Below are 16,766 nucleotides of genomic sequence, written 5' to 3' on the forward strand. Positions count from 1 at the left end.
CATTGAGCTTTCTAATACAATCTAATACATACTATTTAATATACTTTAACACGTGCTGTACAGTAGCCAATGAAAAACACACACATACAGTCACACCCTTTACTATGTGTTTACCTGTCCCATCATCACACCTGGAGGAAATAGTCAGAAACCAGACAAGCTGCTAAATGTTTGAGCAAGCAGAATAAAAGAAGTTTGCCCAATCCCTGAAGTTGATTTGGGCCTCCATAAGGAGGCAGCTGCTAGGAAAGGGAGGAGGCTTCTTTCAGAGACATTCCCCTGCACCTCCACGACATGTCCTAAGTAAATTATTACTTCATTTTCAATTACTCCACAATAATTACTTTCTAATCTTACATTTGAAAAACTTGGCCAATGATTTAGGGAGACTTAATTTGGCAAATCTTGAGACCCCCTAATCTAAACTACTTTAAACAAAAAAGTAAAATGATTTACAAAGAGCGAACTGAAGTTAATGTCTTTTATATGTATAAACTGCACCTGTGATTAGTTTCAAACCACTACCAGCTTTCTGGGGAATTCTGCTTGAATGAGTTTTACTCCCTATGAAAGTCCTTTGGTGCAGAAGCTAAGCAGGTCTATAAAGTATGTCCAAGAGACAAGACAAAGCCATAGTTATCTTCCTCATGGGATCAGACCAAGAAAATTGGTGAATGGTTTTAGTAATGCATCACTTCTCTTCCTGTACAGTATCCAACACATTGTTAACATGCAATAAATCCACAATAACTGACCCACATAGCAATGTAGTTTTGAGGAAACAAAACTCAAATTGGTTAACTTGCACTAACGCTTTAAGACACACTGCCATCTTCAGACCAGGATAATTTGCAGAACCGAATGTGCAAATTATTTCCACCAACTCATTTCAACCAACTCATACCAGTTTCCAACTTTGGGGAGGGGTGGAGGGAAAAAAACCACAAGAGCCCAATTTTCTTAACGCGGTGGATCACCGGAAGCGATTGCTCTCAAAGACCAAATGTGTGGAGCGGCAAGAAGAGATTGTCACTCACTGTAGCGGCAGCTACAAAAACATGATTGCGAAAGCGCGATCTTGGGTATGCGGTGCCAGGCGCAGTGGATGGGAGTGGAGCTGCCCCGGAAACCATCATTACCCGTAACCACGCTTTGCACGAGGAAGGGGGGTGGGTTGGTAAAGAGATTTCACGTCAGCCTGGAGCGGGAACGGTGTTCCCCGCGAGCCAGACCGCGGAAGATTAACAAGTCGTCTCTGCAGACGCGGGAAATGCAAAACGGCCGCTCGGAGCCTCTCCGGAGAAAACGGCCCCGGGAGTTGTGAGGCATCTGCCCGGGGGGAACTGCGTGGGGATCCCGGCGAGGCTAAGGGGAAATGCACAGAGACACGCGCGCGAGGCCACCGCCACACGCTTCCCATCCCCGCCAGCACCGAAAGCAGGCAGGCAGGGCAGCAGCCCGCCCGGAAAACGGCTGACAGGCCCAAGGCGGGTCGTCGTCGTCGTCCTCACCTGCGACCGGCTTCGAAGGCGGGCTGCCCTCTTTCGGCCGCCAAGCCACGAGGCGGGAGCGGCGCGCACGTCCGCCTGCGGAGCCTCAACTTAGGCCGAGGGCGGAGGCCGGGCGCGCCCGCGTGGGGGGCTTGAGAGAAGCGCCCCGGTCTGGAGGAGCCCCTCGGGGCCCGCTCCCCGCACCCTCCACCCGCCTCAGGGAGTGACTCACCCACGCTCCTGTAGCCCAGGATGGCGATCTTACGGGACTTGGACGGCGGCATCTTTTCCCCGCCGGGCCCCGAACCACATCAAGGGCTCCGGCCACGGGCGGGCGGGACGAGAGGGAGAACGAGAGGCGCTGCTCCTGACGAGGAGGCGGAGGCGGCCGAGGCCTTAGGTGGGGCCGGCTGGGGACAGGTAGAGGCGGCAGGGGGCGGCAGCGCGCGGCATGCAAGGCGGCGGCGGGAGGGGTGAGGGGAAGAGACGGACCGCGCGGGACTCGCTGACTAACTGAGAGGCACGGCGATGCGACGGCGCCCGCTCCACTCACGTGACAACCGCCGTCCTCGGCCGTCTCCTCCTCCGCTTCCTCCTCCTTCACCCCCCCCCCGCTCGCGCGTGCGCGCATCTGCGCCTCCTCATTCGCTCGCCCACGTACGGCCGCCGTCGTGCGCGCTTGCGTCACGGGCGAGGGAGAGGTTCACCGTTGGACTGGCAGGCGGGCAAACGGCCGAGCCGAGCTCGCGCTGGAAATTTCGCTGCGTCATCCTTCCCTCAAGGGGGTTGCCCCGCCTGGTTGTTTGGCTCTGGCTCGTTCTCCCGACCCCGCCCACTCCTTTTCACCTCCTCAGGAGGGGCAGACGTTGGTTGGATATATCGGCTATTTTTTGTTGGTTGGCGGAGGGCGGGGCGGCGGCGGCTTTGCGCGCGAACGGGGCTGCTGATTGGGTCCCGCTGATGACTCGCTGCTATTGGCTAAATCCGAATGGAAGGTGTGGGAGGGTGGAGTCGCGGGGGTGGTCTCTCCGGTGATTGACAGGAGATAGCGGAGCGGCCTTGCGTGAGGGAAAGAGCAGTGCGTGCTTGAGTACGTGCGTGCTGGGCCCATTGTCAAAATGTCCCCTTACTCGCGGGCAGCTGGCAAGAAGCCGCCGGTGGTTTCTGTGTTAACGTGCGGCTCTAGTGCCCTGGGAAAGCTTTAAAAATGCATTGACGAATCTTACTATCCCGTCTGCCGCCAGGGATTTGTGTGTACAGTACCTGAATCACGAGTGCTACGATATTTACACTGATTGGGTTTGATTCCTTGAATGGTTTTACCACGTGTGTGGATGGGGGGGGGGGCTACGGTATTTTTATTTAGTTATTTATATTCTATGCCGCTTTATATTTTTAAGAAAAATCTTCAAGCGGTTTACAGCATATTAAATCAGTAAAGCATAAATAAAACAATCTGAAGAAAGTCAAATATAGGGCATACAGACAACATAATAGAAAACGAAAATATTATCTTAAAAGATTTCAAAATAAAATCTTCCCATCCAGGAAGGGAACGGCAGAGTTGAGTTTTTCCGTTTCCCCCTCGCAGCACGCTGTAAACTAGAGCAAACTAAGAGGGTTGTGATTTGGTTGGGGTTCACGGTCAAGTGCAGCGATTTCAGCCATCGGTCAAGTCTGCTACAAAGATACTGCACCACACTGGCTGCTTTTATCAGTGACTAATAAGGCTAATATTGTATGCACTCACACAGAGAAATTATATGCACATTAGTCACTGTATTACAACTTACATGGTTAAAATTATGCTCTTTGTGAAGGACTGGGTGAAGAGGCCTTATAGGTTTCTGCCCCAAACCTACATTATAGGTTCCAAAGCAAGCAGGTTCCCTGGGATTTTTTTTTGGGGGGGGGTGCTGGTTGACAACATGGTGTTGGGTGTGCTTCCTTATCTTCTGTTCTCCAACTCACTTGCTTCTCCCAAGCATATGTGTAACTAGCATAGAGTAACTTTTATGGGGGGGGGCAGTGGGGTGTAGTGGTTCAGAGCAGTGGTTCTTGTAAGGATGTGGTGGTGCCACAATGGTGTGGCAGAAAAGGATGGCAGTGTGGCAAGAAGATTCAAGGACCATCAAAGAAACATTTAAACATTTCAGTGCAGTATAGTATAGCATACAGGCAGCAACCATTCTGTACGCGTCCAATTGATGCACAACTGCTGGCAAGTGGGTCCTTTCGGAGGTCAGAATGAGGGAGTAACGGGCTTATGCACACTTTCCTGACGCGCCTCAGGGCCAGGAATGAAACCCCCAAACAAAATGGTTACCGCCTGCATTATCAAAATATATATATTTTTTGTAGAACATTACTGTGAGTCCTTTTTTTGTTTCTGGATGCATTGATCAATAAAAAAAAATCAGTGCAATGTGAACAAATATTTATTTTGAAAGTATGGCCTAGAGAAAAGTTTGAGAACCACTGTGTTATAAATGCAATGAATATTTTTAAAAAACTTCTCTCTCTGGGTAGTGAGGATTAGGCTCATCTCAGATGGTGCAGCAAAGTTTGGGTTTCCCATAGAAAAGATTGAATAAGAGTTACCCATGAAGGCTGACAGTGTTACAGTAGAGTCTTTGTATATGTACTCTAGAGATTGTTGGGACAAGTAATTGTTGAGAGCATGCTTACCTATATGGGTGAATGTATGCTGGTAGTTTTACAGATATTTCAGTAGAATTTATGTGCCTCTTGAGTGAGGGGAATCCCATTTCATGGATTTTGATTTTTTCTGTTCTATATACTGTAATAATAATTTTAAAAATCATGAAGATGACGGACTATGCAGAACTTGATAGACTGACGGGAAGGATCCGAAATCGACGAGAGCAGAGATTTATAGAAGATTGGGAAAAGTTTACAGAGTATATGCATAAATTAAGTGATAATCAAATAACGCTTGTAAGCTTTAATGAAGCTCTGTAAGAAGAAATGTTAGAATGTGAGCAAATTAAGACTTAATCTATAAAAATAATGGAAGTAAGGTTTTAGAAATGTGTAAGAAATTAAGAAGGGAAGGAGTATCAGTCAAGTTGAGGGAAGTCAAAAAGAGAACGGATATAAAAAAGATGCATGAATTGTGTAAATTTTGCATTGGATGGAAAAATTGAATAAAATAATAATAATAATAATAATAATAAAAAATAAATAAAATCAGGGCTTTTATTTCAGACAGGACCTTGCCGTAATTCAGTTCCAGCACCTCTCAGATGGCTGCCATTGCCATTATAAGAGAATAAGGGTGGATTTCATGGTGAGTTCTGGCACCTCTTTTTCTAGAGAAATAGCTCTGATGATGATGAGACATAATTTATTACTTGTACCCTGCCCATCTATTAATTGTGTTTGTTGATTTCCTTTGTAAACTTTGCCATTTTTTAACAAAAAGTAGTTCTACAAATAAAATAATATTTTGTGTTCTAGCCATTCACTCCTCTCAGATAATATTATTTCATAACCCCTCCTGTTTTTCTGTTTCTGCAAACCTTTGAGTTCTCCCTAGCTTGTTGATACTTCCCTAGTTCCTTGTGCCATTTTGGCTGCATAAGGAATCACACTTGAAGAAAGAGTATACTATTAGTATATACAATGTTTCTCTCAACTTATAAAGTGTTATTTAATTTAAAGATGCTTTGGCCACCATGGGATGTAGTTTTCTTATCCAATAGCATTTACTAATAATTGCTCCCATTCGTTGTTTCATACATGTATTTTGCTTACGTATTTAATTTTAATGTTTAACCTGTTTAAAGCACACATTCTGAAGAGGATACAAGTAGGATAGAAGTCAGTACCAAAGGTGGAAAAAGTACATTGTCCTTCTCAGCCATGTTAACTTTGGCTGCAGCTGACAAAATCTTATCCCATCTGAAATCTCTGGATAATTGTTCACCTTTCATGAGAGACCTCAATGCTGTACTGACACCCTTCAGACGTAGACTATGAAATTTGCACAGACCATCATGTATTGTTGGAGGGGTCAGGAGAATGGTTTGGAGTGTAGATAAAAGGAACAGGGTATTCTGGATTGTAAGCACAATCAGTTCCTTTTGTTTTTTGTATCGTATGTACCACCTGTTTGAAATATAAATGATGCAGAAGCAAACTAGGACTTGCCTTGTGTCACATTCTGAATGTCCAGACACAGCAAATATATTTTCCTTTCACACTGCTCTTTCATAAGCATCTGGCTGTGGAATTAACAGTGTGTTTCTACATGGCGTAATACAGCACTATATACTCCACATTAGTTCTTCTCCATGGCCAAGTCTTCTGTAATGTTTATTCACAAGGCAGTTCCATTCAGCAAAGGTCTCTTGCAACATTAGTAGATGCCTTATTCCAGGTTTAGTGCTTTTTATTGCTACCTATGCAGCACAACTGGGTGTGTGGATTACTTATGAATTGCCCCTGAAGCCTGTTCCATTTGTGTGTGGTGTGTATGAAGATTTAATTACTGGCTTCCTTTCATTATGTAATAGTTAAAGAGAGCTATTTGCTATAGGAGGAAATAGACAATAAAAGGAACAAACCTTCCCCAGCGAAGTTAACTAATGGTTATCACGAAACTTTTCAAGAGACACAGTTGGAACAGCCTCAGCACAAACACTGAAAGGTTGGAGGAGTGAACAGAGCCCACAGCTTTTATCACTGCCCTTAAAAAAAATTTATTTGACTGTACTAATTTTTGCTTTCTGTCAGGCATTGGCAAGGCAGAAAGGTGGAATGTAAATATTTTAAACAATTATAAAATGGGCAGAACCTGTTAAGAAGAAACAGTTAATTAATGATCAAGTACACTCTAAAGTGCTGGGGAGGCTAGCGCTCTGACTGTATTTTATTACAACAACCCACCCCAAAATCAAGACATTGCACTGAACATAGGCACTTTGACAATGATGTCTGAACAGTAGGGATGGGAAGTCTTGTTGCAGAGATACAGTCTGCTAGTATACAGTCAACATATCCACACCATGTACAGGGGACAAATAGATGCTTAAGGGACAGGACCTTCCCTGGAAAGAAGCTATTCAACTCCAGAGTCTTCCACAGATATCTTTCTTTAATTTCTCAAAAGGGAAAAGAACTGCCTGTTTTCTGATTTTTTTAAAAAATAAGCTTATTAAAAAGAGAAGAGCACATCCTTAAAAACAACTACATTTTGGACAACAAATATATGTTTATAGTTTACACAAATAACCAGTTTGCCTTCTGAAAGGAATTAATCTGAATCGCCCTAAAAATGGAATATGCCAGAACATGTGGTTGTACTGCATGTGGAGATTTATGGGTGTATTTTTAAGTGGATTATGCCATCTTCTGGACACCTAGGATTTTTTTGTTACTAAAATTACACAGTAGGACTTTTGGAATTATTCTCACAGCCTTGTTTTCATTCCAATCTTTACAGAATACCAGCATGATACTGTTACTTTTCTGCAAGTTTATATGCAATCAACATTCACCTTCCTTTGTTGATTACTTTTTCATAGCTTCTTTTCCGTGGAAATATGAGGTGTCTAGTGGTGATACATGACAAACCCCTGATTTCTGTGCCTCTTGTGTACAACCCATCTAAAAGCCACATGGTTTGCACCACTGTTTTTAGTAATGAGAGATCTTCTTATATAACAATCAATGTTTTATTAATGAATATGGTGAAGTTTTAGCTATCCACCAAAGATGTGTAAAAAATTGCAAGAAAATAAAAATAAATAAAGCTGGTTTAGATCAGTCTTGTTTTACCATCTCTTCAGAATGCAACATTTATAAACACACAAAACTGTCATTAAAGTCTTAAAGTAATCTACTGATATTCAAATTACAGCTTTTATGACAAATCTAATGATAACTGAAACTGATTTGGTTTTAGGTTTAGCGACTTGAACATTCAAATACAGTGTCTCGTTTCACACAATACTTCCTCTTATTGTGATGGGCAACAGCAATGACATATTGTTGGCTTTTTGACATAAGGCACTATGATATGAATATGCCATACACTTGCCTTATGTCACAGATCTGTTGCTGAGCAGTGACTTCTATCAAATACAAAAGATGTTTGTTTTCAGGATACAGTGCATTTTAGATGAAGGACATCATGTGAAGTCTTTCAGCAAACATTTTGAAATGCAAGCCTGTATTTAATACATAAGCTTTTTGTCATGCTGCTTTTTGTGTGTGACAGTCACTGGGAAGTAATAGACTAGTTACCCAACACGCAGTCCCAATACACACATACTCATCCCTATTTCTCTCTTCTCTAGTGCTGCCAGTGTTCTGGAGGCAAAGATGACCCAGTAACTTCAATCAAGTTCTTCTACAAAGGTTTATACGTTCACAGCAATCATTCCGTTTCACCTTCCTTTTGTTTGGCACCTGTTAACGAAAAGGTAGATGAGAGAAAATGTGTACACCAGGGGTCAGCAAATGTTTTCAGCAGGGGGCCGGTCCACTGTCCCTCAGACCTTGTGGGGGGCCGGCCTATATTTTGAAAAAAAAATAATGAATTCCTATGCCCCACAAATAACCCAGAGATGCATTTTAAATAAAAGGACACATTCTACTCATGTAGAAACACGCTGATTCCCAGACTGTCCGCAGGCCAGATTTAGAAGGCGATTGGGCCGGATCCGGCCCCCGGGCCTTAGTTTGCCTACCTATGGTCTACACTCTCATATCATAGGAGAGATTGCATTTGCCCAGCATTCAACATTTTTGTGCCTGGCAAAATTTGATCTTTCTACCCCTGCACCCAGGGGTGAAATTTTCAAAGCCATTATGCATTCTGCCAAACTTTTTAGTTTTATGGAAGTTTGGACCATTCATAACATACAATGTATAAACTTTACTTTTAAGCTCTAATGGAATATACACTGTACCTTTTATTATTTTAAACTTTTTAGCTAGAGGACATTATGGTCCAGATGCAAAGTTCTGCTGACACCCAAATGCATTCATAGCAGTTGTGGCCTGTATACAATTCTTTACTTACTATATCAGAGGCAGCCCAGGGCACTAAGTGCAAGTGCAAGTTCAGTCCATTACATTTGTGTGCAAGGGAGAGATTACTGTGCATACCAATGCTCCAACATGCACAAGGGTCAATCTGTCCGACTAACTGATAACTACAAGTATTAATCAAGTTCTCCACATAATGGAGAAATTCACATTTTAGGGGTGCTAACTAAAAGATGTGCTGGTTTTAAGATAAGGTTATCATTGTGACATTTGATGTGAATACAGGAGACAACTGGCTCAGTCATGAAGCCCACTTGGCCTTGAGGAAATCAGCATCAGTCTCAACTTTCAAGAGTTGTTGTGAGCATAAAGTTATTGTACGATACTTTGTATGTTACAGAAGAACTCAATACATAAATGCTGCATACATACCAGCTGGTGAGAGCACCAGAGCTTGTAGGATGTCCGAGAGGGAGATGATACCAACAATACTATCTGCTTCATTCACAACCACCAATCGATGCACCTGCAAACATGAAACAAAAGCATATTAAGAGATTACTGTATTTGCCAATAAGCAGTGCACTCCACGTTCATGTTAATAATAGCCAGGTGAATCAAGCTATTTAGAAAGACACTCAACTCCCCCTCAATGAATTAATATAGAGACTTTCCAGAACAATTTTTTGTTCAGCTCCAGAGACCCAAGAGGGCACACCACATTCAAATCGAATTTACAGTGAGATACAAAGAGAAAACATGAAGTGGATCCATTTTCCAATGCCGCTAGGTGAAGCCTGGATCAGACCATTTAGTTTTACACCAGTATGTCATTAAAAAGCAGTCCCAATTTCCCTCACTGTTAGCACTTGCATTCACATCTTTTCTGTGGGCTTTTACATGAATAACTGGAGGCCCAACTGTTCTATAATTGAACAGGGACATGCTGCACAGTAGCAGAATACATTTCACTTTTCACAGCTATGAAAGGCTAATTGTTGAAATGCTAGCAAGGTGTTATTTAACAGTAAAGAACTGTCCGTCGACAAATAGAAGAAATCTGAGAGTGCAGCTTGCATTTTCCTCATTGTCAGAACAGAATATAAAGTTCAACAGAAATTATTCCTACTCATTATGAATACATTCAAGTGGAAAGTTCTTGTTAAAAATAGATACTGTCTGTAACCCAAACACTGCCACATAATCTAACAAGGAACAGACTAAAACTAACAAGTCTATTTTTATTATAAAAGTGAAGTGTAATGTTACTGGTTCCATACATAGTTAAATCATACTTATAATTAGAATAGCCTAATTTACAACGTCAGCTTAATGATGTGCCTTTAAAATTTATGCACCACTATTTTAGGTGCATATTATAGTTTGTGTATGCCCAGTAGGACTTTTAAACAACATACCCTCCCCACATATCACATCTCCTGAGTTTCAAAAGCAGTTTGCTATACTGCACAGCCACCCCTTTGGGCAAATGTACAACCAGTCAAGCATTGATGAGTAGACAGTGCCAGCAGCCCTCTGTTTGTGAGTTTGCATCTAGTTAATTGAACTGGGGAACATGCCAACAGCAGTGCCATAAACCCACACGGAGTATGCCACAGTTGGCATCTCATATATGGGGTATGTGAACAGCTGTTTGAGAGGGAAAAGTCCACAACCTTATCTTGACATGCTTTTCTAGAGTAGGTCTACATCTTTTTCGCTTTATAATCTGACAAAAGTTTTGTTCAGCTGTTTTTAAATACGCACACTTATCATGGAGTACTTGTAGCTTTGCCACGAAGACATTTGAGTAAGACAGCAGTTGTTTATGGGAAAGATGCCCAAATGATTAAGACGCAAAATAGTGAGATGATCAGTTCCCACAAAGCATTTAAAGAACGACCAGACTCTCAACAATGACCTCGGCTCTACTAAACATTTGATGTTTTATGATTGCTCTCAACCATTTTCCAATTTTGTAACCACTTTAAACTTCCATCAAAATGTTTGCTAAAAGTAACTCAGAAATACAAGAAACAAAGAGCAAGAGAGGCCTTTGTCAAAGAAATAGACATAGCAAAGTTCAAGTCAAGGTACTTCAACAGTTTAGGACAGAGGTGAACTACATACCGGCCAGGTAACTTAGAGCTCCTCTTCTCTTGTATTTGAACAGTCATACCCACCTGATACAAATGGGGAACACAGGAAAGAAATAGAAAAGGGGGGAAATTCTATTTTTATATATGTTCCTCTTACGTTGGCGATACTTTAGACAGGGTTATTATGATGGATGGGTTTAATATGACTATTAAGTATGGACTATCACATGGTCAGTCACTTGGCCATCTTTCTCAAGTTCAACAGCTTCATTACTCAAAGGCTATCGATTAATAAAGTGACAGTACAAACACTTATCTGCCAAGACGCAACAGTAATAACCAATTACTTTAAAAAAACCTCCACCCATCCTCCAATCTAATTCAGATTTCTGGTATCTACGTATGTTGTGAAATAATTACATGGCATCTTTCTGAAAAGATATTGTAAGATCGGCTATGTCTGTGTTTAGAAATATATAAAATAAAAAGGATATACCATTGATTTTAAAGCACACACCTATCTTAGTTTATGTTGGAAAGTTTCCATTGCTACCTGTTCTTGCTTTGTGTGCACCTGATCGGGTGTCATAACTGATTTTATCCCATATGAAAAATATAACTCAGAATATTTTGCATTTCACTTTTTCAAATTATGGTCTGAAATTAGGGCACTGGGCAGGGAGAGGGGAAAACGAGAAAGCATATTATGGCTTGGTTGGCTTTGTCAGTGAAGGAAGAGTCTATGTTCCATTACAATGGTGATGGTTGTACGGGAAAGTTTCCCATATACCTCATAACATTTATCCTGTCCCATCCTAGGGGAGAAGGAAGGAAGAAATCACAAGATTTTAAGGGGGATGTCTAAGAGCTTGAATCTAGAAGCTCAAATGGATACCCATTTTCTGATAACTAGATGGGAAGCTACTTCCTAGCCTGCTGCTTGCAAGGTGATCATGCCTGTAGCTAAAAGGCAGCACTATCCCAGAAGAACTGTCCTGTCTCTGGTATTACTGCAGAATTCAAAACGTGCAGTATTTTGAAAGCAAAGCATAATTATTGATTACACCCTTATCCAGAACTATGTGCTTTGTATTAAACTTATAAGAACATTTCAATAAGTTTGCATTTCTTTTCCCCTTTCAACCAACGTATACTAGTTGTCACATAAATACTGATTAAAGGGTGCGCTAGCAGAATCCATATTTCTGTGATGTGCCTTTGCAAACTAATATTCATCAAGTTTTAAAAAATATGGCAGAAGTCACAGTTCTCATATAACCACCAACTGTCCAGCTACGTTTATCATCTATAAACCTTAGGTTAGAGCAACTTTAAATCTCCCACCTCTTCATTTCAGTAAAAGACCTTTAGACTTCAGTCCATCAACAATGCCACATGTTTTCATAGGTAGCCATCACAATCTCCACAAAAATCAGGGCTTGGTCACACTGCTTGCCAAAACCCGAAGTCTCCAAGGCTGTAGTAGTTCATCATGCTCAATTACTTTTTTATTTTAAAGAAAGTGTAAGAAATATGACAGTCTTTAAAAGTTAGAATAAAGAATCCATGAAGTACAGAGCCGTTGTGCTTTATGTAGGATTATAAAATGTAAGTTTAAATGCACATTCTAGCACACCTTTGAAGGAGTCTTATGCAGACATCATCCGAGTCCTCCTTTGAAATTGTGTTAGCTGGAATTCTGGTTAGCAACACTACTCAGAAATGTGTTGTGGTCCAAGAAATCTCACCTCAGCTTTAACTATCCGATCCACGATGGTCTCCAGTGTTTCCAGCTTACTGCATTTCACAACACCTTCAAAATACTGAGAGCGGTGTTGTAGGGCTTGTGTCACTGTGATATCTAAGTTATTATAAGTTTTTTCAGCAGCAAGATTCTGAAAAAAAGTGATTACATAAGACTCTTTTTTTTTTAAATGAAACACCCAATGTATTATCCCCTTATATCAGGAATGTGATGCTACTAAGATCATTTCAGAAATGGAACAAAAACCCAGTCCTCCAGATACGCTAAGAGTACAATCCAAATAAATATGTGCAATGTTAGGTTGCACAAAGATATAACATTATGACCAAGCTTGCATGCCAGTTAGGAGGTCTATTGTGCCTCTGCTAAACATGATTGGCTCTTTGCAGATTAATGTTTCCTAATCTCCAAACCAAGTTTAGGATATCAGGAAAACCCAGTGAGCTTGCACACTCCTCTCCTTCCTGTCTCAAATGGGTAGTCCTATTTCCTTTCAGTTTGCACCAGATTTCCACTTTAATCATGGTTGCAAACTGTGGATTAGTGCAAATTAGTGTGTAAACATAACACTAATCATAAAAAGGTAAAGGAACCCTGACAGTTAAGACCAGTTGCAAACGACTCTGAGGTTGCGATGCTCATCTCGCTTTACTGGCCGAGGGAGCCGACGTTTGTCCACATAGTTTTTCCGGGTAATGTGGCCAGCATGTCTAAGCCGCTTCTGGCGAAACTAGAGCAGCGCACAGAAGTGCCGTTTATGTTGGCGCCAGAGCGGTACCTATTTATCTACTTGCACTTTGACATGCTTTCGAACTGCTAGGTTGGCAGGAGCAGGGACCGAGCAACAGGAGCTCACCCCGTCGCGGGGATTCAAACCGCTGACCTTTTGATCGGCAAGCTCTAGGTTCAGTGGTTTAGACCACAGCGCCACCTGCGTCCCTCTAACACTAATCATAGATAGCTACAAAACTCAAATTGAGTGGTGGGTGCTCGCAGAAGAGGGGAGAATGTAGGCGCATGCTAACCTATGATATCCCAATCTTGATTAGGAGATGGGGCACCATTAGGTTTGCACCGAGTAACAGACTGCAGTCTTTTGTTGGTTGCCAGTTGCTCTCTCCTCTCCAAGGAAATTTACCTCTCCACCCCCCTAGAAGCACTCATGGAAACCATCATAGGAATAATTGAAGTTAGAGACTAACATAGAAATATCAGGAACTGAAGAGCAAAAAAGACCATTCTACTCTAGGAAAAGCCTCTGGGCAAAAGTGTGAGATATAAAATATATTTTAAAAGATATAAAACATGTAAATACTTACTATTACATCAAATTTGGAATAAATATCTACAACTTTCCCTAAAAACAGAAGATAAAACAAACTTTATGTTGGTAATTAAGCTATAAAACCAAATACAATACTCTATATTTAGCCTCTGTCAACCTGGTTCAAATGTTTTAAGAGTACAACTCCCACCAGTCCCTGGCCAGCACAAAGACTGCTCTATACAACTTAAAAAATTGTTCAGTAGCACCTTAGAGACCAACTAAGTTTGTTCTGGGTATAAACTTTAGTGTGCACGCACACTTCTTCAAGAAGGATGTAAATACACCTAGAAGTTGTATTAACAGATTTACAGCTTGGTCCCATGCTTGTTTACTTCCACATTGTGTATATGACACACACTAGGCCTGTGATTCTGTACATGCTTACTTTTGAGTCAACAAGTTATAGCGCAGGATGAATTCATATAAAAAGGTGAACATATTTTAGGAAACAGTGAATTTTTAGCTTCAATGATTTCAGCACAGAAAATAATTAATGGCAAATTTCACCTTCCTTACTCAAGAAATGCAAAAGCACAATCCATCTGCACTTTTCTGTACATTATATTGGAATGGAAGGAAAATAAAATTACTGCAGAAGTATAATAAATATAGAGGTGCAAATCAGGAGTAATTTTATTGAAGTGAAAACACACAACTGAAAAGAGAAGCAAAAATATATTTTGTTCTAGATCCTATAGGGTTTGATGAGAGTGGAAAAGGGATATGTGCAAATGTGCTTTTAGCTTTAAATGATAATGAAACACAAGATAACCAAAACAGAATGGAACCATTGTTCTATTAGTTTCCTAGAAATGTAATTAATTCAAGTGAGATGATAGAGATGTTATGAATAAAAGATTGATCAAAGGGTGATAAAGAAGCTTTTTTCTCCTTTTAGTTTTTCCCATTTAATAAGGCGGCTCAGATAATTTAGCACTTACAACAGATAACCAATGGCAAAATAAACTATTTCCTTCCGAACGATAGCCATTTTACTGAATACAAACCTGACTCATCCACAACAGGTAGTGCTGATATCCTTCTATCTACAAATATATTCAATGCTTTAATGATAGGAGTGTCTGGGTGTATAAAGGCGATGTTGTCATATGTTCCTATCCCAAGTTCATCCAGATTTTGCTTCATAAAGGCAGGCTTTGGCATTTCTGACACCTAGAAGAAGTAAAATACTACTTGTTTGACAGGCATATTTTACCATTTTTAAGCTACACAGCTCACACAGTTTTAAAAATTACCACGCAAGGAATTTCCTTATCACGTCTTTCAACTGGTAACATATTTTAGTAGCCTAGTAAGCTTAAGATTAGTGGGCAAAGTCAAATGCGTTAGAATGAAGCTAATACTGTTTTCGAAGTTGAACTCTATTCTGGCATTCTGTCCCACGTTTCTTGCCCATATAGGGATGCCCTGAACTGGGAAAACACAATAAATATCCAATATACAGTAACACGTTCACAGCTTTTATAATTGCAGCATGGATTGCAGTGGCAGAAGTGTCCTTGGTGTTTTGAAGATGTAGGTTATGAATGAAACAGCACAGCTATCATTCAAAGCTTGCTGCTTCCTTGTCCAAGCTTCACAATGCAATTATTAACGCCTTATATAAGGTTGCATGCTAGAACTTCTGAGTGTCGTATAACCCAGGTATCATTTGACATTTAGCACACTGAATTTTGCAGGAGAGTTATGAAAGAGATAGCATGTCTAAGGAGTTTTACTAGCTTATCTTTTTATTGTACCAATTACAGACAAGTGGAACCTCCAAGAATGTTGCAGTGTATCCTCGCCTCTTAGTAGGAATGCTCCTGGACAGGTTTTCAGCCAGCCAATCATGACCCTGTCCATTCTACATTTCTATTTTCCAACAATCAATCAATATTCTGTGCTTATTGAGCATGCTCAGTCCTCACTGGGCTGTTTTGTGGTTTGTTTTTCAAAATGTTCTCCTTCTGCAAACCTCAGAGTTCCTCTGAGCATGCCAATACCTCTTTCCTTTCTCAGTGCCCCAGGTTGGCTCCAATCCTGTCTCTGAACTCAGTGGTGAGCCCTATTATGAGAATGCAAAGTTTGCATAGATCTTTACCATGAAGGTTTCTTGGCAGTAAACACTATAAAGTTGCTGCCATCTGAATGTAAATGCTATTTGCGTGACCCATCCCAATACAATAAATTTTGTCACCGGAAAAGTGAGACAACAGAAACCATCCATGTGGTCATTTGATAATTCTCAACTATAATCTCATTATACTCCTAAACTTTATAAAAAACTAGGAAAATCACCTACAGTTTCAAGTGACTGAACTAGGCCAGATGACTGCAAATGAGGCAAGCCAAGCCTTGGATTTGTACCCACTCCTCCTCTATGAACAAGAAATGAGAGTAGAAGCTTGCACTTTTGACTAAAATAAAAACTTAAAGAAATGTTCCTTATTCAAACTCCAGTAGGATAAAAGAATCCAGGATCTTGTTAGAATAAACTAATGTTCCAAGTTTGTATGTAACAGGAAACGGTGCTTTAGTCTGCAGTGAAAGCAGAAGATTTGATTTTCTTCTCACATATGCAAACCGGGTGATGAGGTTTTACCTGCAAAAGTGACTGGATTATTCAGGAGTCTTTTTTGAGACTGCTTGATTGCACAGGTCCAATTAAAATACTTCTTGCATAGTTATTATGAATGGAAACACTTTTATCACTAGTGCAGAGTAAAGGCCTGCTACCAACTGCATGAAGAGAGACAACAGGAACATACCTATTATTTTTGTACCAGTGTAAGTGTAGAGTATTCAAAGAAAATGGATCATATAAGTACAGTTGTTTATAAAGACTAATGTAACAGTGAGCTTTGTCTGTTCCAACATCAAGAAGTAATAGGAATTTATTATTTTACTTACAAAAAGCTGGAGAAACTTGAGGATTCTTTTATGGGTAAGTATATAAAGTGCATTTCCGCTCACTGGGTCAATAACTGGCAATCTGTGGATTCTGTTTTTGATCAGTGAATACACAGCATCAAAAAGGCTGAAGAGAAAGTTATTGCAACTGTTAG

At 40.8% G+C, this 16,766-nt stretch overlaps 2 protein-coding genes across 6 annotated transcripts in view; both read right to left on the minus strand.

The window, feature by feature from the left end:
* Window positions 1-2,394, minus strand: part of RHEB (Ras homolog, mTORC1 binding) — a 30,045-nt gene extending 27,651 nt beyond the window's left edge. The window contains exon 1 of the mRNA XM_083705155.1: window positions 1,723-2,394. Within this exon, the coding sequence (XP_083561281.1) occupies window positions 1,723-1,774 (52 nt within the window). The 5' untranslated portion in view covers window positions 1,775-2,394. The remainder of the gene's footprint in view (window positions 1-1,722) is intronic.
* Window positions 2,395-7,170: 4,776 nt separating this feature from the next.
* PRKAG2 (protein kinase AMP-activated non-catalytic subunit gamma 2) overlaps window positions 7,171-16,766 on the minus strand; it is a 205,081-nt gene continuing 195,485 nt past the window's right edge. For all 5 annotated transcript variants that reach the window (XM_083705128.1, XM_083705131.1, XM_083705129.1 and 2 more), the window contains 6 exons: window positions 16,612-16,738; window positions 14,706-14,871; window positions 13,691-13,728; window positions 12,355-12,501; window positions 8,940-9,033; window positions 7,171-7,925 (listed from right to left, as the gene is read on the minus strand). In XM_083705128.1, coding sequence (XP_083561254.1) covers window positions 7,894-7,925; window positions 8,940-9,033; window positions 12,355-12,501; window positions 13,691-13,728; window positions 14,706-14,871; window positions 16,612-16,738 — 604 coding nt within the window. In that variant the 3' untranslated portion in view covers window positions 7,171-7,893. The remainder of the gene's footprint in view (window positions 7,926-8,939; window positions 9,034-12,354; window positions 12,502-13,690; window positions 13,729-14,705; window positions 14,872-16,611; window positions 16,739-16,766) is intronic.

Source organism: Podarcis gaigeae, assembly GCF_964106915.1.
Source record: "Podarcis gaigeae genome assembly, chromosome: 12".
Taxonomy (NCBI): domain Eukaryota; kingdom Metazoa; phylum Chordata; class Lepidosauria; order Squamata; family Lacertidae; genus Podarcis; species Podarcis gaigeae.